General features: G+C 48.7%; 2 protein-coding genes and 1 long non-coding RNA gene across 27 annotated transcripts; 1 reads left to right on the forward strand and 2 right to left on the reverse strand.

The window, feature by feature from the left end:
* Positions 1 to 738: 738 nt before the first annotated feature.
* Positions 739 to 13139, reverse strand: LOC147191835 (uncharacterized). 11 transcript variants are annotated; one of them, XR_015103596.1, is made up of 9 exons: positions 12993 to 13124; positions 5657 to 5726; positions 5433 to 5548; positions 4842 to 5298; positions 4453 to 4586; positions 2276 to 3493; positions 1855 to 1944; positions 1712 to 1741; positions 739 to 1590 (listed from the first exon to the last, which is right to left on the reverse strand). It is a non-coding gene; the product is annotated as an uncharacterized LOC147191835 (long non-coding RNA). The 11 variants fall into 11 exon arrangements; XR_015103604.1 differs by having other exon boundaries at positions 739 to 1944; positions 2276 to 3099; positions 3219 to 3493; XR_015103595.1 differs by having other exon boundaries at positions 739 to 1741.
* On the forward strand, positions 1033 to 16457 carry slc4a5b (solute carrier family 4 member 5b). Of its 13 annotated transcripts, none has more exons than XM_086135909.1 (25): positions 1033 to 1153; positions 1897 to 1967; positions 2148 to 2399; positions 4480 to 4609; positions 4789 to 4949; positions 5115 to 5276; positions 5448 to 5552; positions 6437 to 6492; positions 7393 to 7550; positions 7752 to 7839; positions 7924 to 8078; positions 8159 to 8284; positions 8641 to 8815; positions 8893 to 9026; positions 9097 to 9277; positions 9719 to 9809; positions 10146 to 10198; positions 10267 to 10458; positions 11026 to 11139; positions 11968 to 12129; positions 12227 to 12405; positions 12488 to 12560; positions 12855 to 13169; positions 13390 to 13557; positions 15334 to 16457. In XM_086135909.1, the coding sequence occupies exons 2-25, from the start codon at positions 1898 to 1900 to the stop codon at positions 15448 to 15450; spliced, it is 3417 nt and encodes a 1138-aa protein (XP_085992035.1). In that variant the 5' UTR covers positions 1033 to 1153; position 1897; the 3' UTR covers positions 15451 to 16457. The 13 variants fall into 13 exon arrangements, 12 of the variants coding, with proteins under 12 accessions (XP_085992035.1, XP_085992036.1, XP_085992038.1 ...); XR_015103593.1 differs by lacking the exon at positions 1033 to 1153 and having other exon boundaries at positions 1818 to 1967; positions 14991 to 15391; positions 15663 to 16457; XM_086135910.1 differs by lacking the exon at positions 1033 to 1153 and having other exon boundaries at positions 1818 to 1967; positions 15334 to 15391; positions 15663 to 16457.
* Positions 16274 to 25401, reverse strand: sez6l (seizure related 6 homolog (mouse)-like). Of its 3 annotated transcripts, none has more exons than XM_086135921.1 (17): positions 24841 to 25401; positions 22090 to 22323; positions 21776 to 21909; positions 21480 to 21678; positions 20891 to 21076; positions 20648 to 20819; positions 20419 to 20585; positions 19940 to 20134; positions 19591 to 19729; positions 19177 to 19373; positions 18605 to 18799; positions 18070 to 18261; positions 17701 to 17892; positions 17287 to 17322; positions 17105 to 17225; positions 16914 to 17010; positions 16274 to 16842 (listed from the first exon to the last, which is right to left on the reverse strand). In XM_086135921.1, the coding sequence occupies exons 1-17, from the start codon at positions 24899 to 24901 to the stop codon at positions 16789 to 16791; spliced, it is 2571 nt and encodes an 856-aa protein (XP_085992047.1). In that variant the 5' UTR covers positions 24902 to 25401; the 3' UTR covers positions 16274 to 16788. The 3 variants fall into 3 exon arrangements, with proteins under 3 accessions (XP_085992047.1, XP_085992049.1, XP_085992048.1); XM_086135923.1 differs by having other exon boundaries at positions 16274 to 16818; positions 16898 to 17010; XM_086135922.1 differs by having other exon boundaries at positions 16274 to 16818; positions 24841 to 25397.
* Positions 25402 to 25554: the final 153 nt, after the last annotated feature.

Below are 25554 nucleotides of genomic sequence, written 5' to 3' on the forward strand. Positions count from 1 at the left end.
CAGGTAGGAGACAGAGAGGAAGGCCAAAGAGGAGATTCATGGATGCCGTGAGGGAAGACATGCAGGTAGTTAGAGTCAGAGTAGAGGATGCAGAGAACAGGGAAAGATGGAAATTAATGACTCGCTGGGGCAACCCCTGAAAAAGGGACAAGCCGAAAGGAGAAGAAGAAGAAAGTTTCCTGTACACAATGACTGGTCATGTAATCAAAGCAGTTCCCCTCGCTTTCACAAGTTGGCGCTGTGTAGCACTCATGCCATGACGAAGAAGAACACTCATTTTTGTTCCCTCATTTCCAACTACAGTAGTGCACAACAAAAGTGGTTCTACATCCATTATAAATGTTGGTAAACTTCATGTTTGATCAAAAATCGATACTCTATATCCGTCCACAAGCAAGTTTTGTTTTTATGAATTACTGAGTAATCTCGTATTGAAAATGCACAATTTTTAAAAAATTAGTGAACTTCAGATATCAAATCAACATTTTAAATTCAACAAACAATTGAGAGTTCACAGAACTTACCATTAGCCTTAGATTGTCTCCCAGCTCAGCAAATTGTTTTGGAGCAAACAACTTCATTGTTTTACTGTCCTAAAATTGTTTTTTACAGAGCGAAATGGCGGCGTTGCCAGAGCGCCGCCATCTTGAAGCATAAATCCCACCACGGCCCCGCCCCTTCCACTCATTGATTGGCCACGGGCACACTTCCAAAAAAAAAAAAGGATAAATTGCTAGATTTTGAGGCCGTTTTCGTGCAGTTTAATTTGTTGAAAACGTCAGACATGGTTACAAAATAAAACACTGCGTGTTGAAAACGTTCGGAATTAAAAATGTTTCATTTGCTCATTTCCACATGTTTGCTGGAAGTCTTCAGTGGAACACAAATTGTGTCTCTTGGAATAGCAACTGGAGTGGAATCCTGTCAATGTTGGGTGGCTGATGTAGTCCAAAATGAAAAGTGCACGTCGATGGATGCCCTGCAGGTACGTGCACACAAGCGCGCCCAGTCGCGCACCCAGTGTGGTCGAATCAGTGTGAGTCGCGTCAGTTGTCGTCTGCTGTCGGGTGAATACGCGACTCAGCTAGTCTGCTCCGCTTTTTTTTTTTTACTTTGACTTGCACGCGTCATTTTTGTTCTCTTGCTTCTTCGGGTAAGCACCACTCTGTCTGATTCTCTTAGTGCAAATTGTGGCGGGTTTTCTTGTAAATATTTCAACTAATCTGCGTGCGTGTGGCTCATCTTTCATCACCGTGGAAACCGACGCCGGGTCATCAGGTGGCTGTCCCATCCGCTGGGGTGTGACAGTGCCAATGCTTTCACTGATGGCTGTCACGCGAACTTTCTTGAAGGCCTCCCGAGTGCTTCACGTTCCTCTCAATTCACAGTGTTGACCTTTGGCCTTGTGTATTTCATGCGCAAGTGCGTGCGTATGACGACTTATGACAGGGCGAACTGTTTGGGGTGACTAGCAGGAGGTAAGCCAACAGGAAGTCAATGTAAGTCAAGCCTCAAGTGATGGAAAAGTGCCTGTGACCTTCACAGTGGCTGATCAGGCTTCAACAGCTGCTTAGCCATCCCGAATGACATCTATTGATTACACACACACACAGGAAGTCATGGCGTCGGGCAGGAGGTCATTTTCCACAGTCAGGGTGTCCAGTCAACACCTTCAAAATACGATGGGATCAAAGCCAATGAAATTCTTTACTTTCCTTGTTGCTCTCCACCGATACCAAAACTATTAAGAGATTAAAAAAAAAGAGCAGTTTTTAAAAACGAGAGATAATACTGAAAAATAACTGGGGCTACGTAAACTGCATGAGAAAAATTGGACTGTGGCGGCACATCGACCTGTCGCGACGACGGGCGTCACATATCCATCGTCTTTTCCAGGATGGATCACCACGAGTGGCCACGTGCCAGGGACAGAGGTCACCGGCGCTATGACGACAATGGCGACAAAGGTGAGTGTGCGCACCCACCAGCTAAATGCTAATCACACAGGTAGAATTCCATCATCACGTTACATCAGATTCATATCACCGGCGTCGGACAAAAAGAGAATACGTTTGGTCGACGATCGCTGCGTTTTGGGATTCGAGGTAAAACCCAAAGTGACTTGCTGTCGCGTATGGCTTGTGCAGATGTGGAGGCATTGTACGTCGACGTTCCGCCGTCGCACCGGCGGAAACGACGGCGCCACCGTTCGTCCGATCAGCAGCACGATGGCGAGCGCGCCGCTCGACGCTCGCACTACGAGCACCGCACCTACCACGAGCACCGCCAGCACGCCCACCCGGCCTTCTACCAGGACAGCGACGACTGCGACGATGACGACGGCGGCGCCAATGAGCAGGACCGTTGCTCTCAAACGGTGGACCACGCTGACCCCTCGGGTGAGCCGCCGTCTTTGGTTTTCGTCTTCACAACTGTCAACCGCATCCAACCGTGGCCCGTCCAAATCCAAGTTTCTTGCATGACATCGGCCGTCTGCGACGCGCTGTGCAGCTTGTCGATGGTTTGGAAGAGGCCAGAGATTCTCAAAATGTGGTACGCGGGCTCCCTCTAGTGTCACGCAAAGAAATCACTGGGTGAAAGCTAGAAAGTGTGCATACAATTCAAGTCGGTTTCAGCTTTTGTTTAATCCAATAAATTACATTTGTAGTTTACGTAGTACAGTTTGGTAATATGTAATTTGGAATTACAACACATATGCACTTCATCAGGAGTTTTTTTGTTTTCAAATATGTACAAATTGATATTACCGGTATATGGAATTGGTCTCACAGCAATCTCATTCATGCCTGGTTAGTATTGGAATGGGCAGCAGTTTTTTATCATTATCACCAACATGTACCATTGAGCCAATAATTCCAGACTTTTTCCAGTGGCAAGTCAAAATTAGGGAATAGGGAATGGGCAAAGCATTCATCGTTCCTTGATCAGATAGAAAATTGAGTAAAAAGAATACAAAATAAACCTCACGTGTGGAAAGTTAATCTCCGCTTGCGCCCGGCTCACATTCCGCCACCCCGGGCGGCGCTGGGTGGGCGGCCAGCCCATGTGGGGGCCCAAATGTCTCTCTCAGGCCCTAAGCTGATTAAAGACGTGTACGTGCACGTGGATCAGTTGTGTGCGCATGTGTGTGCGCACGCAGAAGGAGGAGAGTTCTCCTGAGGCCTTTGATGCGTGACGGCCGCCTGAGTAAGACTTACAGCTCTTTGCGGGACCCTCGACCAAGATGGTGAGGGCAGCAATCTCGGTAGCTGGTTAGCGAGTGAAGCGAGACATCTCAGGCTGCCTGCCGCCTTGCGAGTTGCTGCTTCTGCGTCTTTTGGCGGCGTTCATGCTGCTGAGCGGACCAGCCGCAATCAAGACCGATCGAGCGGCCTGGGGTTTGGACGAGCACGCCGTCATGGCTTCTTCTTGCGAGACGCTAGCTGACTCTCACACAGGTAACGACGACCATGACCAACGAGGAAGTCCCAACCTAACAACAGAATATATACATATGATTTATAAATAATCATTCATAGATTTATTTTACAACCTGAATTGTCAAATTAAGCGGCAACTATTTTCATCATGGAATAATCGATGACTGGTCGATTATCAAATTATTATGATTCATGTTGAACTTTCTGTTGGATTCATTGTTGCTACATGGCGCTATTAGCCTTGCTCAGCTGTTTATAAATGTCCGACAGCAAAAGGACCTTTCATGGGGCAATTTGTTTTTCTTTCAGATTGCGCCGTGTTGTTGATGTCATCGTACCCGTTAGCATCAAAGCCAAATTTGTGTGTGTGTGTGTGGGGGGGTTCATTGACATTTTGTGAGGGATTGGCACATGCCATTAGTTTGAAGTGGTGAGCCCCTCCAGGCTGGCCAATCGATGAAGATCGATCCACAGAGACTAATTAGAGCAACTCGTTAATGGCAGACTGCTCCTGACCACAAGAATCGCTCCCTAGTGGATAAAGCATTATACTGCAGGTAGAGGCTTCCCTGGATCCTACTGACGTTACATCTTGGCATGTGATTGGTCAAAATGTCAACACATTAGCATGTGTCATTGTAACTTTTTCAGCTGAGCCAATGGGGGGCGCTTTGAAGCAGCTTGGGATATTTCCATGACACGCAGCTGGGGATGGCAGTTTTTATCCACACACACAAAAATTTTAAAAGCTACAATTGGGAACTTCGTGTTAGCCTGGTGGACACTATACCACCCGATGCTCATTCTTGTTTGGAACTTGCTTGTTACACTCGATGGTTCGATTGGTCTGCTCAAGTGTGAGGAGCTTGTAGAACTGCTCTCCAAGTGGAAAGTTACTCAAATAACCTCTGTTGTCCTTTTAGCACACTCAAATGGCAAATGAACGGAAAAGGCATGCGCTTAGCCGCCAGCTTGCATGCATGCGCTTTTTTTTTTTTTTTTTTTTACTAACACAAGTGCTGCGGCGGCCATGTTGCAGTGTCGCCGGCGGCAGAGCGGCTTCGTCACATCCTGGGGGAGGACGACGGCGGGCCCACGCCCACCATCTTCACAGAGATGGACACGCTGCAGCAGGAGGGTGGAGAACTGGAGTGGAAAGAGTCGGCCAGGTGAGCTACGGGCGGCGGCGTCCTGCTAAAATCAAAAACGGCTTAGATGGAACAGCATGGTTTTATTGTGTTTTCATGCTGGTCTTGCTGGAAGACACTAACAAGACGAGTATGAAACAACAAAACCATGCTTTGGTAGCAGGGCGGGACTGACGGGCGTTGCCCATTCTGATTGACAGGTGGGTGAAGTTCGAGGAGAAGGTGGAAGAGGGCGGCGAGCGCTGGAGCAAACCTCACGTGTCCACGCTGACGCTGCACAGCCTCTTTGAGCTGCGCACGTGTCTGCAGACCGGGAGCATCCTTCTGGACCTGGAGGCCTTCTCGCTCCCGCAGATTGTCGGTGAGATGCAAACCTTTTGTCATCACGGTCCGTAATCCAGTCTCATTTCGAAATGGAATGACTTCATTGCGTCCCTCAAAATTCTACACGAGAAAACCTGAAATGACAATGTCAGGTGAAAATAAAACTCACACGTGACGTGATAACGTCATCGTGTCTCCGCAGACGAGATGGTGGAGCGTCAGATCGCCGACGGTCTGATCTCGGAGGACGTGAAGGACAAGATTGTCTTTGTCCTGCTGCGGAAACATCGTCACCAGACCAAGAAGCCCATCCATCGTTCGCTGGCCGACATCGGAAAGTCGTCGTCGTCGTCCGCCGCCGCCAGTAAGCGAGCGCAGCGCATGCCCTGTTCACACACGTATACGCTACGTATCTATCATGCATGTAGCACGCCGCTGCTGCTTTGCGCTTGAGTCTTAACGCTTTTCGGGCTTCTAACATGGTGTCGCCTGCTTGCTCCGCCTCTTCACCCCAACTCACCCCTTGCTCGCTTAGACCGTAGTCCTCAGGCCAACCTGAGTCGTAGCACAAGCTCCGCCTCCGCCATCCGTCGCTCCACCGACGACCTGCCGAGACACGCCAGCAGCCTGGGACGTCTGCGTGAGTCACGTAGACACACACACACACACAACCCACTCATTTTGATCACCTTACCCTTAGCATCCAACGCTAACACTGTAATGCTTTGCTTCTTTAACTCTGACCTGAAAATGCAGCATACATTTTTTTTCCATGTATTTGATACATGTGACCAACTCTGGCTAAATGGTCCTCCTGGGGCAAAAAAAAAAAGGCAAATTGACATATTCATATATTCAAATTAGGACACTCAATTGTATTGAAACGATATATCAGCTCAGCTGTTTTCATAGAGCACTTTAAAACAACCACTTCTGTGTACAAAGTGCTGGACATAGAGCAAAAATAATTCATATAACAACAAACCACACTCACACACACACAAAATACGTGCATTTGTGAGCGGGGAGAGGGGCTTTGGAAGGATCCTCTTTGGTTGTAATTTCGTCTCACTTAAACAGCACCAAGGGGAAATTTGAGGTGATATTGAATCACTTGCTGGTCATTTGTGACATCACATTCGTTCTATTTTTGTCCGTTACGCAAAACTAAACCTTGCGACCGGAGGACTCTTCAGCCAGGGGGTCTCACATGCTTGAAGAACAGTTACTCATTGATTTGATTCTAGCTCCCAAAAAAGGAATCGATGGATCAATACAATTCTTACAAAAAAAGAGAGAATGCTTCAAAAAAAATCGAGAGAAAAAAAATTATAACATTTATTACTTTTTAAATGTCTTTTTAGTGTTTGATAAATTTTTGTGTGGGACAACGCATGAAAAGGATTACGGGGGGAATTTGGCTGAGGTTCTAAATCATTAAGAATGTAATCTTGCGTGTGCGCGTGTCAGTGCTTTCTTTGTTGGTCTTCAAATGAACATTCTGTGTTTGTGTTGCATTTACAGATCATGCGCAGAGTCGCAGCATGAATGACATTTCGGAAACGCCCAGCTCTGACCAGGTAACACAGTAGCTAATACGGGTGTGTGTTTGTGCGCGTGCCTGTATGTACTTTGTATTACCGTTGTCCTGGCAGTAGCTAGCAGAATTGCTGATGAGGTGTCCTGCAGCAAAAGCCCAGCAATACGAGTGTGTCACCTGCATGCCACCTTTGCGTCACTTGCCCGGGTGCCCCCTCGGTTTTGCCGACCGCCACCATTTCACCCACCGCCGCTTATCTGACACCAAAGCCATCATGAACTGGCCTTTTACTTGCCAAAAGCACGAAAACCACCTCACCTGCCATTAATCTGCCAAAAGTGAACTCACACAAACCACCTCGCTACCTAACTGTCACCTTCCTGGCCTCCAAGCTGCCACTAACCTGCCAGTGAACCCGCAGTAACTTGCGCTTTTGCTGCCACCCCTCCACATTGGCATGTTAAGCGCTGAAGATTTGGTGGCTGGTGACCGGCAGGGCCGGCGGCGTTAATCTCCGGATGATCGTGGGAACGATAACAAAAATTCAGGTTGTCCGCTGATGCTTTTGTTTTCACTTTGATGCCAATGGGATGCTTTTAAAAGTTTGTTTGCACTTTGGTGTGCACACATGAACTTCTGAGCAGTGATCATGATCATAGGAGAATGTAAAGATGGGTGGAGATTAACATGTTCATTCGGTATCCTTTGTTTCTGCCTGCCGTCTGCTGCCAGGTTGGCGTTGCAAATGAGATTGTGTTCCAATTACCTGGAGAAAAAAAACCTCTCAAAACAAAAATTAACGAAGTCATCAAAGTTATCGACCGTTCACATTTCCAATTAGACTTAAAAGATCCAGGGAAGGGCTGGTGGCGCCCCCTGGTGGAGGATCTAGGTATTGCACCGATGTGTCATCAAGTTGTGGGTGTTGCTCCTTGTGCAGATGAAGAACAAGTTCATGAAGAAAATTCCCCGCGATGCTGAGGCATCCAACGTGCTGATTGGTGAGGTGGATTTTCTGGACAAACCCTTCGTCTCCTTCGTGCGTTTGGCTCAGGCCACGACGCTCGGTGGCCTAACCGAAGTTCCGGTGCCGACCAGGTGGGTGATGCCTTGACAACACTCACATTCTGCTTAACCCTTTCATGCACCCTGTAACCTGATAACATGATAAACTGTCCAGGCCCGCGATTCACATTTTGTCTCAGAGCACAAAGCGAAATATAGATGTGGAACCTGTGAGTTCAGTCCCACCGTGTTTGAGGTTGCTACAAGTATTTGTGAGGAGGTTGTGCCTTGCAGGTTCCTGTTCATCCTGCTGGGCCCTCACGGCAAGACCAAGTCCTACAATGAGATCGGTCGTGCCATCGCCACACTGATGGTGGACGACGTAAGTTACCCCCCGCCCCCGAATGGCTCCTGTGCAGCCTCTGGCCGCCGTCTCGTTTGACTCTGCCTATCCTTGGACCTCCAGCTGTTTAGTGACGTAGCCTATAAAGCGAGGGACCGCGAGGACCTGATTGCAGGTGTGGATGAATTCCTGGACGAGGTCATCGTCCTGCCTCCAGGAGAATGGGACCCCAAAATCCGTATTGAACCCCCCAAGAAGGTTCCGTCGGCGGAGATGAGGCAGGAGTTCCATGTGCCGCCTTATGATTCCATCACTGCCAAACACGGCCCTCAACCCGGTCTTGTTCTGTGCCTTCCAGGAAGTCTGTGCTGAACTTAAATGAGCTGGCTCAGATGAATGGCTCGGCTGGGGGGCCGGTCGGCGGGGAAGACGAGCAACTTCCTGTTCAGCATGAGATCGGCGAAGAGCTTAAGTTTACTGGCCGGTAAGACGTCTGGAGGTCCAGAGCAGGAAAGGGGACGGAGATAGGAAATGCTTGCTTGTTAGGCGACGAGGCACAAATCGGAAGTGAATCTAACGTGTCTTTTATAAAACAACTTGTTCAGGTCTAGAAATCCAAAGCTTCGAATTATTAGTAGTATTTTTTGGGGTGGAGCAGTTTTACGAATCAACAACTTCACTTCAGGAGCAACTTTTTCATTTGTTAGAGCAAATTCTTTGAAGGTTAATCCCAGGGATTTGAAGCATGTTTTTTAACCCGGGTTTAGGATTAGGGTTTGATGTAATTGGGAGTATATTCAGCTCCAAGACCATTTCCAGCTTTGTTCTTCCTGCCTGAAGGCTCTGCGGAGGTCTGTGGTTGGACGTGAAGAGGAAGATCCCATGGTACTGCAGCGACATCTACGACGGCTTCCACATCCAGACCATCTCAGCCGTACTCTTCATATACTTGGGCTGCATCACCAACGCCATCACCTTTGGCGGCCTGCTGGGCGATGCCACCGACAACTACCAGGTGAGCAAAACGTCTCGTCCTGAGGTCTTTGCGGTCCGAGGCGTTCTCTGAGGCCTGGGTGACTTCTTCCTCCACAGGGTGTGATGGAGAGCTTCCTGGGGACGGCGTTGGCGGGAACCGTTTTTTGTTTGTTTGGCGGTCAGCCGCTCATTATCCTCAGCTCCACCGGACCCATTCTCATCTTTGAGAAACTCCTCTATGAATTCTGCAAGTAAGACCAAGGCTGAGGGAGGTGAGCGAGTGGACACGCGTGACCACGGTGACGACACGTTTGTGTCCAGGAGCAATGGCGTGGACTACATGGAGCTGCGCCTTTGGATCGGGATTCACTCGTGTCTGCAGTGCTTCATCTTGGTGCTGTCGGACGCCAGCTACATCATCCAGTACATGACTCGCTTCACAGAGGAAGGCTTCTCCAGCCTCATCTCCTTCATCTTCATCTCCGACGCCATCAAAAAGATGGTCTGCTTCCCTCGCACATGCAAAGCGCACACCCGCCCGTGACTTGGCTGCCAGCTGTCAATGATAATACACCTTTGACTGCCCTCCATCACCTGCCAACTGCTTCTTACCTGCCATTTCCTGTCATTTTGCTGCCACTGAACCCACACAGTCATCTTACTTGCCACATTCTTGTCACCGGCCTGCCACTGGATCTGCACAAACCACATCCCTGCCACTTTCCTACCTACCTGGCACGTTCCTGTCATGTGTTTTCCTCTGACCTTCCTCAACCCATACAGAGCACTTTCCTGCCATGTCCCAGCCACGCTAGCTGCCACTAACCCGCCAGTGAGCACACGGTAACCTGTCACAGAGCAGCCATCTAGCTGCTACTTACACACCTCCGACATGTTAGCACCTCCATATGCGAGCCAGCTCTGACCCTCGTCCTCCATCCAGGTGGGAGCCTTCAAGTATTACCCCATCAACCGCGCCTTCAAGCCTGACTACGTCACATCTTACAAGTGCGACTGTGTCCCTCCAGACCAAGGTGAGTCCTTCTTACAGGTCCTGAAGACCTGCTCTTCATGGTCTTGATGTTTATCTTTTGTATCCCTTCCCTCACGATGGTGTGGCCTGAAAACGTAAGTAAAAATCTCCGTTCGGTCCTCCATCTTGTTTCCTAATCAAGGAATGACATCCTGTTTGGAACTGAATCTTCTCCATCATCGATGTCACCTTCTGTTTCCTGGTTCTCAGTTCTCCTGCATGTCACTTCCTGTTTCCCGTGACATCAATGTGACTTCTTGTTTTGTGCTTCCTGTTTGTAATTGAATATTCTTTGACATCATTGTCACTTCCTGTTACCTGGTTTCCGTTTCTCCAGATCGGCCCTGGAACATTTCAGCTCCTTTGGCCGATGACAATATGTCACTTTTGGTGAGTGACAATTTTTGTGGAGCAAGTCATGAGCATAACGAGTGATTGTTTCACGGGTGCCACCGCAGTTTAATGTGAGCGATCTGGACTGGACTCAGCTGAGCAAGAAGGAGTGCATCAAGTATGGCGGTACCCTGGTGGGCAAAGCATGCAAGTATGTGCCCGACCTGGCCCTCATGTCCTTCATCCTTTTCTTCGGCACGTACTCCATGACCGTCACACTCAAGAAGTTCAAGTTTAGCCGCTACTTCCCCACCAAGGTGAGAACCAGACCTGACCGGAACCAGACCGGATCTTCTGTGCCCACCGGACAACCTGCACGCGACCCCAGCATGGGCAGCTTTTACCAAGAATGTACTAAGATGACATGTGGATCATTTTCATATAATTCCATTAATAATGGTAAAGAGCTTCAAGTCCTATTTTGCAAAAGTTATTGATGATTTCAAATTTGAGGCTGTAACCGACAAGAGATAAATACGCCATATTTATGGCAGCCCAAAGCAAATGTCATCTGAACAATGCAATTCACTCACAAATCTTACCTTTTGAATTATAACTGTCAATAATTCAAATTCTCACATCAGTGAATTGATTTCCAGAATGAAATTCAGCATGGTTGGTCTTGACCGTTACTGATCAAATGATATGAAAATGATCCGTGCGTTTCTGAGCATGTTAACAAGATCGCAGGAAACGTTAGCTAATTTGGCTAACAACCAAAGAAACATAAGTAGCACGTTAGCCAGATGCTACCGTCACCTAGCGATTGCACAAGAGAGCATGCTGACCCTATTCCGTGGCCCTGCCCCTTTTTCCCGCCGCAGCTGCGTCAGCTGATCAGCGACTTTTCTATCATCATCTCCATCCTTCTCTTCTGCGGAATCGACGTCCTTCTGGGACTGGACACACCCAAACTGCACGTTCCCATGCACATTAAGGTCCCTGAATGCATCACATGCCCTTTGTATAGAAAATCCAACAACCCACGTCGCATCGACCTCAGTGTTGCATAATCGTATTTCATGACCAACATTGATTTAACCAATCATTTAACCAACAAATCTTGGCTTTCTCCTCTTCACTGTGTTTGTGTGTTTGTGCAATGCTAAGCTAAGGAAGCTAATCAGTGATTTTGCCATCTTCATGTCAATCATGTCCTTTGTGGCTCTGGATATGTTGATGGGTTTAGACACGCCCAAACTGATCGTTCCCACTGAGCTGAAGGTACACCACCTCTTCACTTCAACCAGCATGCTAACGTCACTCTGTTTTTATTATTATTATTATTATTATGATGGTGTCGCGAAAGGGTTCACGGTGCTTCACTTCCTCATTTTGAGCTGATAAGTTACTCCTTGGGCTGCAACTAGCTATTATTTGAATGTCTTTTTTTTTTCCTTTTAGTTAATCGATGAATTGTATTTTTAAAAACTTTAATTTCCATAAGTGGGCAGCACAGTGGGTGACTGGTTAGCATATCCGCCTCGCAGTGCAGAAGTTGTGGGTTTGAATCCAGGCCTGACCTTCTTGTGTTTTGAGAAGGAAGGCTGAAGTTATATTTAAAGTCCACGAAAAAAATCCTCATGTAGTGATCCGGGAGTCCAAATCCATGGTTGGAATCCTTACTAACAAAGTAAGTAAGGCAAGGTACCACTGTGATTTGGAAAAACAAATCACAAAAAAATCTGCCCCAAGTGAAGCTGTGTGAATCCTTTCCAGATGCAGCGCATGCGTAAATCCCAACTGAAGTGGAACTTGTTTTGCAGCCCACACGCGCCGACCGTGGCTGGCTGGTGATGCCGTTCGGTAAGAATCCATGGTGGTGGTACCTGGCCAGTTTTGTGCCGGCACTTCTGGTCACCATCCTGATCTTCATGGACCAGCAGATCAGCGCTGTCATCGTCAACCGCAAGGAGAATAAACTCAAGGTTATTTGCTCGGCCGCTGCACTCTCGTTGCTGTTTGAAGGATGGATGGGTTGAAGTGTGTCTCTGCCACCGCACCCCGCTCCCCCCTCCCCCGCAGAAAGGTTGTGGGTACCACCTGGACCTGTTCTGGGTGGGCGTCCTGATGGCAGTGTGCTCCTTCATGGGTCTGCCATGGTACGTGGCCGCCACCGTCATCTCCATTGCGCATATCGACTCGCTCAAGATGGAGAGCGAGTCCAATGCCCCTGGCGAGCAGCCCCAGTTTCTGGGGGTCCGGTAAAATACCCACCCACCGCCGCCACACCCAAAGACCTCTTTGTTTCCTTGTTGACTCGGTTGCTCTCTTCCTCGCCGCCAGCGAGCAGAGGCTGACCGGAACGCTCGTCTTCGTCCTTACGGGACTTTCTGTCTTCCTCGCGCCCGTCCTGCAGGTCAGTCTTGCATTTCCAAGTCAATCTGCTCTTCCCTGCGCTACTCTACTTCTGAAACATGATTTGCTTCACAAATCTGATCGTTTTTCACTCCTTCACAACAAGATACAAATGACATAGCATTCTAGCGACAAACAACTCTTTGATTACCATTATGCTGATGACTTAGCATAGCATACTAACACAGTGCCTCTTTTTTGACTCCATTTTACGTCCGTCCACACGTTAGCATGCTAATCATGCCACTGAAGCTAATGTATGCTAGTGAAGCTAACACAAATTCTCACATTGCAGTACATCCCAATGCCGGTGCTGTACGGAGTCTTCCTGTACATGGGCGTGGCTTCACTGAGCGGCATCCAGGTTGGCGTTATCATTAGCTTTCAGGTAGCACATTTCTGTGTATGTGTGTGTGTAATTGCGTTTACTTGCCAGTTCTGGGAGCGCATCAAGTTATATCTGATGCCGCCTAAGCACCAGCCGGACTTTGCCTTCCTGCGTCATGTTCCTCTGCGCCGAGTCCACCTTTTCACCTTGGTTCAGATCACCTGCCTGGCTGTCCTCTGGGTCCTAAAGTCCACCTTCCTGGCTATCATCTTCCCCGTGATGGTGAGTACACTGACAGAAACGATTTACCTACGTTTATCGTGGAGATAGATTCCAGACCATAAGCGTTTTAAAGAGGTCTTGGATAAACAGTCTACGAAGGTGGAACCCAAAGTGATATATACTATCAAATGTGAAATTTTCCTTGGGGCCAAAGATGACATCAATGTGTTTGAGAATCAGTGTGTTTGTGCATGCATGCTCACTGGGTTCCCGTGTGCAGATTCTGGGTCTGATGGTGGTACGAAAGCTACTAGATATGATGTTCTCCCAGCACGACCTGGCCTGGCTGGATGACATTCTGCCCGACAAAGACAAGAAGAAGAATGAAGATGACAAGAAGAAGAAGAAAAAGAAGATGACGACGGCCGACACGGAGAGCGACGAGGAGGCGAGTGAAAACATTCTCCATAGATAAATAGAGTACGGAAGCAGGGAGCTGCCAATGTGAATATTTGCGACTCGCTTGAAGCGACGTGCAAAAACGCTCAAACTTACTTGTCGACTAAATGCTAATAACAGCTTTTTTTCCCCATAATGCCACGGGGTATTGACTTTTGTATGTATGAACGGTGCCACTACAAGACTGTGGCAGTTTTCAAGAACACTGACACTGAGGTGGATTTTCTGGCTTTTCTTTTATTGCAACTCCGCAGCACATTATGGCGGGAGCATTCGTGAAGCCGCATTCAGTCCTGTACATTGCAATGTGACTTCCTTGTAGCTGTCTAACAAAACATCCTCCATAAGAAAACAAAATACACAACGTGGGTGATGATAATATAGTAACTATATACAGTAAAAGAAAAAAAGAACATATTCACTCTTATTTACAAGATGTCATTGAACACATCACACGCAGCAGAAACGGCTACGAACCGAACAAGAATGGCGGCCGCGACGAACTGCGGGCTCACACCATTAACACAATCGACTGGAAAAAAAACACAACATGACCAACTACATACAACAAAACTGAAAATAAACAAACATTACCGGCAACACAGCGTGGCTGGAGCATTAGTGAAGCCGCATTCAGTCCTGTACATTGCTGCACAACAAACGAGCACTTGCTATCAACTCCATGTGTCACTCGACAAAACGTATTTTAAATAACAACACACTAAGCAATGTGGACTTGTAACAAATCGGTGAACTAATTGAGTACACCACACAGTAGAAAAAGAAAAAACAAGTGAAATATTGTTATGAAATTGATAATTAGTGCGAACCATCAACGAGTTGGTACTCAGTACCACTCACCAACGCCACTTCCGGGTAGCTCTGACTGATGCTACGGCGGGAAGCAGTTGCCACACTGTGAGCTGTTGCGTCACTTCCGTCATAATTTAATAACTGTATCACTCTGTTACATATGAACAAGTAAAAAAATGGCCTACCAATACATGCTAAAATTACATCAGTAAACATTGTTATGAGTAATTGATATGGTTTTATTATTCTCTCCCTTTGTCTTTTTTGACCCCATATGCAAGTAAATATCCTGTGGCATTATGGGAAATAATGCTATGTTTTTGGCATTAAGCCTACAAACATGTTCAAACGTATTTGCAAGTAGGTTCGAATGAGTTTCTCAGTCAAAAATGTTGACTCCATGTTGGCAGCTCCACCCTTCCATAATTGATTGATAGAGAGACAGACGGACAGACGTATTTATGCGGACATACATGTGTATGTATGTCTTGATATGTCTGTCATAAATCTCTGAATTACTTTGAGGTCCACTGCCCTCTAACATGTGTGAATAAATGAACGGTGTGTGCGAGTTTGACTAACATGAAGCTTGTGTTCTTATTCCTGCAGTGTTGCTGACTTTCACGCTTCCTGCCTTTTCTTCTTCCACTTCTTCCTGTTCCTGCTCGCTGAGCACAACGCTAATGCCTTCCGCCTGCACCTGTATCACTAACAACAAAGAAGCACGTCCTTGATGGCTTCCCGCTTTTCAAGAAAATTGTCACAAAGATGGAGTCACGTCACCCAAAATTGGGCATAGACCACTTTTGAATGACAAGTGGCAACACGGGATGATGGGCTTTTTTTTTTTTTTTTTGCTTTGGCGGCATGACTGTTTATGCGTGCTGTGGGCGGAACTTACCTGAACCCAGCATGTTGACTCCTCCCTCTATATATGACCATACCTCCTCAGGTCCCCATGGAGCAACACAACTTGGCCCATAATTACTGTCCCGCCCCCACCTCGGCCTGTGAGTACAACCCCCTCACCCCCTGCTCACCTTTAATTTTACTCATGAATAAATTCTAAAGATGAAAAAATATTTGGTTTTGTTTTTACACCATTGTAGTGGCTCACGGCACATACTAACTATTATATATTGATGTGACTTCATGAAATGAACATTAGGACAACTTGCATGTCTGTCATGTTTGTGTGTATATTGTGTGATGCATTTCTGTGTGCATGATGCATGTGTGTGTGTGTGTTTTATCGTGTATATTGGTATGTGTGCACGGCAGGAGGCATCCTCATGGTGGCGCGTGATGTGCGGCGATGAGGATGGTTGTTAATGGTACTGCATGCTGACCCTTGACCTTCCCCAGACCGACTTGATATTTCGCCCTGGCATGGCGGTGGCGGCACGCAGGAACGGCAACGACAGCAACAGTGCAAACCGGCCCTATGATGCCAACGCGCGCGTGCTAGCATCATTTTGACTTAAATGTATTGCGCATAGTCCCTCGCTAAGCTAGCTGCTTCGTCTCATGTATTCATAAGATAAATATTTGCATCATTTATTCAATCGTACCAATCATACGTTATGTGTTTTTATTTATTAATTTAATTTTGCTTTTCATTCATATTCAATTATTCATAGGGCCTCGAGCTGTCTTGACAATAAGTCATGTCTTAACAAATCATATCTTTTAATTAATTCATACAGCATGTGTTCACCACTCAGTAATTCATTCAATAATTCAATGTGGTTTTGTCATTCATTCTTGGAATACGTCTTCATGTCATTCATGTGCAAGTCATCCACATTTTCTAGACTCTTGACGTCATTCGGCTTCGTGACATCATCAAGGAAGCTCGGTTTCTCTGTGATGTTATTTTGACAGCATCCACATTTCTAAACAAGTCACATTTATTTCTTTTGTCTCCTGCTCCAAAAAAAAAAAAGGTACAGCACACCAGTCATCATCACACGACACGAATATGACATCATTATGAATCTCATGACGACATGAGTGCGGGAACGGAATCAACTCCTTGCTCGGCATATTTACACAATAAAACCTGCGTGAACGTTGTTTTTGCATTCCTGTTAGCTTAGCATCGATTGCTTCATCAGACTGACAGCTTAATAGGAAGCATCTTTATTTGCACAAATTGACGTGTGAAAAAAAAAAGAAAAAGAAAGGTTCATCATTTGACAAATATGATTTTTTTTCCCAAAACCCTCATTGTTCCACTTCCTGTATTTCCTTGGCTGAAAATGATGAGAATGGCAGCTTGGTCATGGTGCCACCCACCCGGCTACCCCCCCCCCCCAACCACCCAAGTGGGCATCTGAAGACATCTTCGAAGCTATTTACATCACCTCCTCCCGGGAAGCGCGTGGCAGGGTCTTTTTGGCGTTTCTCAAATGGACACTTCATATTCACGAGAGTCCTGCACACAAAGCACACGAGGGGGCTAAAGCTAAGCTAATACTAAACCAAAGCTAAGCTAAGCTAAAGCAGCTGCTCACTCATCGCGCCGCCCACCTCATAGATGGGGTTCTCAAACTCTGTCTCCGCGGTGATCTGCCGGTACGGGTGAGGGTACACCAGAGGCAGACCGAGGTCGGAGCCAGGACGGCACCTGCCAGGAAGTGACATCACGCACAGAACGTTGAGGGAAGTGTTCGCTGACGCAAACATCGTTCATTTTCGTCCAAAGTGGCGGGAATTCCCACCGTGTAGCCAGCACGTAAATGCCTCCCAGGAGCGCCGACATCAGCAGAAGCAGGGCCAACCCGGCCAACGGCAAACTGCTGCCGTCCACCGCCGCGCCGACGCCACCGCTGGCGTGTGACACTGACACACGCACACAGTTGTGAACACGGCCGCACCTCCACGCGCGCACCCGCACACTCACCTTCCAAAGCGTGGTTGGCGAAGCAGGCGTGGTCAGCTGCAAGACATCGAGCCGTCAAGTGAGATACTTGTGTTCATTATTGGCACCCTGTGCACAATGCCTAAGCCCGCCTCTGTTGCCACGCAGAAGCATCCCGAAGTTAGCTAGATGTTTTTTCCTTCGGGATCCTACTTTGAAGCCCTAATCCTAATTCGAAAACCCAGACAGAACTTTCTAACCCTACATTGCTACCCTACTTTCAAACCCCTACGCAGTCACTGATTCGTCACTTGAGGACTCATTCCTCCATAAATCAGCAGCTACTTGTAGGATTGAAATGGGACGAAAAAAATCAACGTTCAAGCTATCCTAGCACAGTCACTAATGCATCAACCCTTCATCATTCATCAAGAAATACTTTGATTGCCGTCTCACCTCTGCAGATGGGCAATGGTCCGCTCCAGTAGGAGGGGCTTCCCTGGACGCACTTAATGGTGACGTCACCGACCGGCTGGTAACCGTTGTAACAGACAAAGGCCAGCGTCTCCCCGGGCGAGAAGATGCGCTTGGACGTCAGCTGGTAACCATTGTCGGGGACGCCGGGGTTGGCGCACAGCGAGTCCTCAGCTGCAAGGCAGAGACAGCGCGCCACAAAGCACAAAGCTGTCGTGTCGCTGACATGTGTCACTCGTAGGTTCTGTTGTTGTTGCATGTAAGAGACTCCATGTTGTGTTCTGTCCTATCTCACAGGACCAATTCTTGTTCCAGTCATATTTTCGTTCCGTCAAACACAAAGTGACTCACGGGCGCATCGTGGGAGGTGTGAAGTCCACACAGGCGTCCCAGGCTCACGGCCATAGCAGGTGATGGTGGCGCCACCCTGTAGAATGTATCCAGCGTTGCAGCGGTATCGGACAGTGGTCCCCACGAGCAGTTTGGGATCCGACAGGGAGCGGGCGGCGTGCTCCACGTGACCTGGGTCTGAACAGTACATGACTGTCAAAGCAGAAGAAGAACAAGGTTAGAGACGTGGGAAGTGTTCGAAATCCTTCCAGATTTTCCATCACTAATACACAAAGGCCGAATTTCTGAAGTGAAGACAGGAAGTGAGTTGCCATTTCTCAATATGAAGAAGGCAGAGCGAACTGCCCAAGTACTGTCCGTCTAAGAACGTACTCCTCAAGTGAGCAGACAAAGGAAAACGTCCGGGTATTCGATGCTATCTTGCTTTAAGTGCACTTTAAATTGGAAGAGGACTTGGGTCGGCACTGATAATGTCATCCCAGATCGCGAGGACATAAGAACGGACAAGAATACCAAATGAGAAACGGCTACTGACTCTTCTGACAAAATGGCGGCTGTGTGCTCCACGACAGGTCCATCTGGCACGTGAGGGTGTCGCCGCCCTGCAGGTCATATCCCGGGTCGCAATGGTAGGTCACGCGGGCGCCGCGTAATGCCAAACCGTCCGCGCGTGTCTTCCAGCCATTTTGGATCTCGGGCAGGTCGGCACACGAGTCGTTGTGGGAGACCTCTGTGGACCGGCAGAGGCATCGTTGGTGTATTAGCATGTTAGCATCAGACTTAGCATTTTGTTGTCATCTTTGTGCTTCGAAATTCATTGAAGACACCAGCAGTTACACAATTTAGTGTGTGTGTGTGTGTGTGTGTGTGTGTGCCAGTGTTTGTGACGCACAGAGAATGAGTCAGTGTTTGTGTTGCCATTGTGCAGAGTTATTTTAAAGATAATCTGCGCATTTGTCAGTTTCTGCAGTGACTCAGCAGGACAGCAAGGCTAAACGGAGGAGGCGGTGCGTGCAAGTACGGAAGGGCAGGGGAGATAAAGTGGTGCTGCTTGTAAGGTTTTGGAGGTTGCTAGGTGATGTCGATGTTGCGTGCGGCCGGCCTCACCCATGTAGTTAATGATGAACCCCTCCCCTTTGCCCAGCACAAGTCCGGCCGCATCCGAATGGAAGGTGACGCTGAGGTCGGGGGTGCTGGAGAAGAGCTTGAAGGGGGCACGCCCCCCCGAGTAGTGGCCCAGCGAGCGGGCGGCACCCTCGTCGCCGTCCGTCACTGTCAGCAAGTCCCCCTCGCTGATGTTGAGACTGGCGCCAGACAGAGAGAAAGCTAGCGCTCAGCTTACCTCACAGAGATGCTGCATGCTAATGCTAATTGCCATTTGCAGGATGCTGTCCGTCAGTCTGAACATCGCTCCGTCCATCCAATTGTCCATCCATCCGTCCAACAGTCAGTCAGTAAGGCAGTCAGTCCCGCTATCAGCCAGTTAGCCGTCAATCAACCAGGACTTGTTGTTGTCCTCACAGCTGCACGTCGATGAGCACCCGCTTGTCTTCTCCAACGTGGATATTCCACGCACACTCCTCCCCTTCACCGTACCACTCGGGCCAGTTGGGCGACAAGATGACGCCGCCCGGTCCGCTCAGGTCACCTCCGCACTGAGCTAAAATAAAAATAACAAGCAAAAACCTCACGTTGGCACCTCTGTACTTTTTAGGTTGTGCTGGGCACAAGTTCTTAGCTTACATTGGTTGTGAGGTTACTTGAGCTATGAGGTTGTGTTGCTTAGTTTGGTTAAGTTGCTTTGGAGAATTGTACTGTTTACATTCCATGACGCTAAGTTGTGAGGCTTTTCTAGATTTCTGTTGGTCACCTTTACAAAGCGGTTCAGTGTCGTTCCAATAAGGGTCTCTGGCACTGATGCACTCGATGATGGGAGGACCCTGTTCTAGGGCATGACCCGGGTCGCAATTGAACTGGACCACTGCGCCAACGCCATACAGGGGGTCCGATGTGGTGAAGTTGCCATTCTGGAGGTACGGCTCATAGCAGTGACCTCGCTCGAAGGCTGCATAGGGGCAAAAAAAGGACAAAGTGGGCTGCGTTTAGAAACAGTCACTTATTTCCCACCTATTCCCTAAGCACTGCATGGTTATAGTAGACTAGACAGTTGGCCATCAGTCAAATAAAAACTACGCTTTGGACGTCTACTTGAGTGCTGTTAATGATGCTGTGGCTGGAGCATAATCATGAAAACCAATCAATGGCAGCAGGTGGACTTTTCGTAGAAAATATTGGTCTCAGGCTCCGACACATTTGGTCCAAGATGCTCATGTTTGTCTCGATACGAACCTTCATAGCGGATGTTGAATCCCGTGTTCTGGTCGGGCTGCTCCATGAAGTACTGGATCCTCACGGCAGGGCCCTCGCTGATCACCCCCTCAAAGGGGACATGCGCGCTTCGACCCGAGTCGAAGAGCACCACGGATCCGGCATCCAGGCCGCTCCACAGAACCAGTCTAACCGGAACACATCATCAACAACTTCCTGCTGTTGTTCCAAGGGTGTAGTTCTGACCCACCTGTCCGAGGGTCCAAGTAGCAGGCGCTCCAGGTGCAGGTGCAGCCTCCGCTCCTGGGCGGCTTCAAGAGACCAGGAGCACGAGTGTTCCTGTGTGGAGTTGGGCCCGTGGTGAGGCGAGGGGGACAGGACCCTGCCCAACGTGGCGTTTTTCACCGTACCGCCGCAGAGCGCTAGAGAGAGGATATCACTCATAGAAATGAGGGGGTGCACCAAACCCAGAGCCCTCCCTCGGGACACTGACCTCTGCAGGTGGGCTCCTTGTTGCTCCATGCCGGCCGTGAGGCGTTGACGCAGGTGACCAGCGGTTTCCCTTGCAGGTGGTAGCCCATGTGGCAGTGGAAGCGGGCGGTGCCCCCAGGCAAGAGGTCCAACACGGTTACTTCCCCAAAATGGGGCCGCTTAGGAAGTAAACAACTCAGTCGAAAGACTGACAAACATCAAGGAACAACCACAAAAACAACAATTAGCATTTATTTTCACTTTGTTTGCTCGGACGCAACGACTTTTACGGTACATGGTTAGTTAGGTTGTGTTGCCGCTAGGTTCTGTCGAGTGCTAATGTATTTAATAGCCTATGTGTCATGGCTGCTACACGGACGTATACACACACACACACACACACACACACACACAGGAGGCGTTTAACGAGCGCAAACTTAATGAAAGTTTTAATGAGCTCATTAAGAAGCGTGTTAAGTCATGTGTTGACTGCATGTAATTAGCACATTAGCATTGTCGCAAACAGCCATTTAGTGCTGCGTCAGTTTGCGTGCGTGTGCGCGCGTGTCTCTCTACGTGCACGTTTTGTATGTGCGTGCGCGCGTGCTCACTCTGGTAGTGCAGCAGGAACGTGCCGACGCCGTCGTCGTCACGCGCCGAGCTGAAGAAGACAGCGAGCGTGTTGCTGGGGCTGCGGATGACCTGTCCCTCCACCAGCAAAGTTTGATTGGCCAGCAGCAGCCAGGCCCCGCCCTCGGCCACACCTCTGATGGACAGCCGCTCGCCGTCCGACAGGTTCGCGCTCTTCACCTGAACGCGCAAATGTCCAGTCACAATTTGTTACACTTGGACAAAAATATTGGGACACTGGTAGGAAAAGACGCGTGTGTGCGTGTGTGTCATGTACCTGGAGTTCGACGCCGTACCCCGCATAGACGGTGATGGTGTACGTGCAGCGTACGTGGCCAGCCGAGGGAAACGCGTCTGACGAGTCGATGTAACCTTCAGGCTGCTTGAAGGTAACAGAGCAACTGGAAGTTTCTGGAAGAACCAAAATAGGCTCTTATGTAGTGGATAGATATAGATATTACTGACGATCATATCCTGTTGCAGTGATTCAGAATTTGGAAAAGAGTCTGTGATTCCCAAATTAGATATTTTCTCGCACTGTACTAAAGGAGGGGATGGGCGTGGCCAACGTCTCAGCCATTGACATCACACCTGATGATGGTGATGATGGTGATGATGATGCGTCCACTTCAGGGAGTGTTGGCTCATCCGCGACGCTGGGCGCGTGTGTTGGTGTGGGCATGAGCTCGAGTGTTGGTCCCGGAGGTGGGGGCCTGCCCCCCACCTCATCATGGAAGGGATACGGCGTAGAGAAGACGCTCCCTGCCTGCTGTTGAGCGCTCTCTGCTGGCCAACCTACAGACCGCACCCTCGCCACGCTTGGCTCTGCACACACACTAAATACTTTCGATATTTTGAACATACATATTCATATACAGTATAGACACAACAGTATTTATGAACATACAAACACGCAGTCACACACACGCATATACACACACACACACACACACACACACACAGTTCTCCAAACAAGCATGATGAAGATGACGGCATTGTGAACAAATATAAGATTCAACAAAAGTTGTTTGAACATCCAAGTATGTGTGTGTGTGTGTGTGTCTGTGTGTGCCTGCACGCACTTGAGAGTGGTCGCCGTGGCAACTGGCTGACGAGTGTATGACAGCCAGAAGAAGTGAAAGTAGTTTGTCATCATCGTACATTTTAATCCTCTCGGGGATTACGGTCGCAAAAGAGAACCAAAGATCCATGCTGTGTGTGTGTGTGTGTGCGCGCATGTGTGTGTGTGTGTGTGTGAGTGTTAGCTGAGATTAGTAAGGATTTAAAAAAGCGTTAATGTCACTTTTAGTGCTTCTAAAGTTCCTGAGTAGGGGGAAGCAAAGACGCTGTAAAACTCTGTGCGTGTGTGTGTGTGTGTGTGTGTGTGTGTGTGTGTGTGTGATGACATTCTCCTCAATCCTCCCACAACCTCCTTCAGACCCCCAAATCCATGACAGCAACTGGGGGATTTAGTGTGGTGGGGTTTATGGGGGAGTTGCGGGAGGGGTGGTGTGGGGGAGGGGGTCTTCAAATTAAACTTCGTGAGGTAAACATTTTTTACGCGGTTTGAAAATATACTGTCAGAGACTGCTTCAGCATTATCCTTGCGTACTGTACATCCATTTCGGCCGTGTGCGCATTTGTGTGTATTAAGGGATGTTTTTTCAGACTGATTGTCTTAAGTTTGGGTGGCTGGTATTGGCAGCAATCACGAGAACCCGATTCCTTGAAATAAGGCTAGTACTTGCCCGATTTCTGTGTGTGTGTTTGCGTGCGCGCGCACTCGCTGTGCAACGCGAACACCCGAGTCATGGCTGCTTCTCGTTAGGCTGAAGGAGAGGACGATGCTGTTGTCATCCTCAGCTTAACACGTCACGTTTCGCTCTCGCTAAGTTGACGCTAACTCAATGCAAAGTTTTCCGCCGCGGGCCAGTGTTGCGCAACCCGGCAAGGCTCTTCAACCCGAACGATTTCCGCCTCGTTTCTTCTCGTCTTGCAAAATCAAAAAGGAAGCCACAAGAAAAGTTTGGACGCTCGTGTTCAATGGCCAGAATCTTGTAAGGAAAATGAGAGCAAGAGAAATCATGACCAAAATTGTTCCCTCGTTCATGTGACCTTTGACCTATATTCAACTTCATTGATAAATCAAATGCAGGCTTTTCGAGAAGCGGAACTCAAAATAACCCAAGTGGGGTTGCAAAAATGTGCAAGTGGTGTGTAGACTTTTTATATCCTCTGCGACTAATCCACTGTTTGTCCGTGCAGCCCTGAGACTGACACGACCAGTCCAAGGTCTAACACAGAGGTGGGCAAACTACGGCCCGCGGGCCGAATCCGGCCCGTTGGTCTTTTTAATCCGGCCCACCAAAGGTCGGTCCACAATTAAGGTTCGATGTGAATGATTGCATTCATTTCAATTGGACTTGTAATGACAGGCATTTCACCGCCAGGTGGCGCATTGACTTGAAGTTGCAGAACACAGGGAGGGGGGGCGGGATTTTTTCGACCACCTAGGACCTCTGTATCGCTCTACTTCTACTGGTCTGATCGCAACCCATCTGCAGAAATGCACAGGCTAAAATAGGTCATCAACAACACTGTCGTCATTTAAAAAAAGTATATTAATACATGCCCTGCGATTGGCTGGCAACCGATTCAGGGTGTCCCCCGCCCACTGCCCGAAGACAGCTGGGATAGGCTCCAGCACCCCCCGCGACCCTAGTGAGGATCAAGCGGTTCGGAAAATGGATGGATGGATGGATATATTAATACAGTACTTTCATGCTTTTGTTCTGTTGATGTTTGATATGGACTGTCAACAAATGCAGTTTTTTTTTTAATGCACCATAGCTCGTGCTGACCTGGCCCTTCTGTCAAATTTTAAAAGTCAATGCGGCCCCCGAGCCAAAAAGTTTGCCCACCCCTGGTCTAACACATTTCTTGCCCTAATGATGAAAATGGCTACCAGGCCATCAGCTCGGCATCGAGGGGTTCCTAATATTGTGACCGGTGGAGGATTTGCGTTTGTGTGTGAAGAAGTGTATTGTACCCTCTCAACAGCAACTTGATAACGCGCGCGCGTGCACACATGCTCACACACTCTTAAGCGCGTGTTGACATCCGCGCGCGCGCATGTCCCACGCACGCGCGCGCGCTGCGGTGAACACACCGCAGAGCAAAGCAGCCATGCGGCCTGGGGAGGGGGGGGGGGTTGTGTTGTGTTGTCCACGCGGGACCCCCCCCCCCACACACACACATACACACACTCAAAAGACGATAGGTAAAGCCACGCGCGGGCACTCACGCGCACACCCACATGGACTCAAGCCGAGCGCGTCTTACCTGCACGCGGCGTGACGCAGCCGCACGCCAACCACAGCAACACGCACGCGCACCGAGACATCAAGACAAGACGGGTCTGCGGGGGTCGTCAAGGGCGGTGGTGTCCTCACCACGGGGGTCTTAATCTCGGGACACGCGGAGGCTCCAGTGGCATGTGCGAGCGCAACTCGAATATCCCCGTGCCACAACAGCTTCCTGCAGCCTCCTTGCTTGCTCACCCTCCCTCTCTCTCTCCATCTTTTGCTCACTCTGCATCACCAGCTCCTTCTTTTTGTCTCTGTGTCTTGCTGGTATTCTCTCGCACGCTCTTTCTCGCTCTCTCTCTGTCCCTCACTTCGTTTCTCTTCATCCTTTTCACTTCTTGTTCCATCTCAGAGGTCACGTGGTCACATTGCTGCCACATGATGCTATTTTTTTAGAAGATGGAATTGCCCTAACAGGATAAAAGGTTCCGTCTGCCTGACATTCGACTTTGAGGAACCCGCTCCTTGAAACATGCAAATAGCACACAATAACGATCAGCAGGTGCTAGCAGGATAACATGAAGTTCCCTAGCGTAGCTTGTAGCATCATTAATGTATGTGGATGAACTCCGCCTCCCCCAGATGCTCTTCATCATCTCCAGCCTCATCCTTTCTTTCTTTTTTTCGCTCTCTCATTCCATCGAATCCCTCTTTCATCTCTTCTTTTTCCATCTGCCATCTTGCAGCAAGA

The sequence above is a fragment of the Hippocampus guttulatus genome, chromosome 17 (genome assembly GCF_054856545.1).
Source record: "Hippocampus guttulatus isolate MCC_2025c chromosome 17, RoL_Hgut_1.0, whole genome shotgun sequence".
Taxonomy (NCBI): domain Eukaryota; kingdom Metazoa; phylum Chordata; class Actinopteri; order Syngnathiformes; family Syngnathidae; genus Hippocampus; species Hippocampus guttulatus.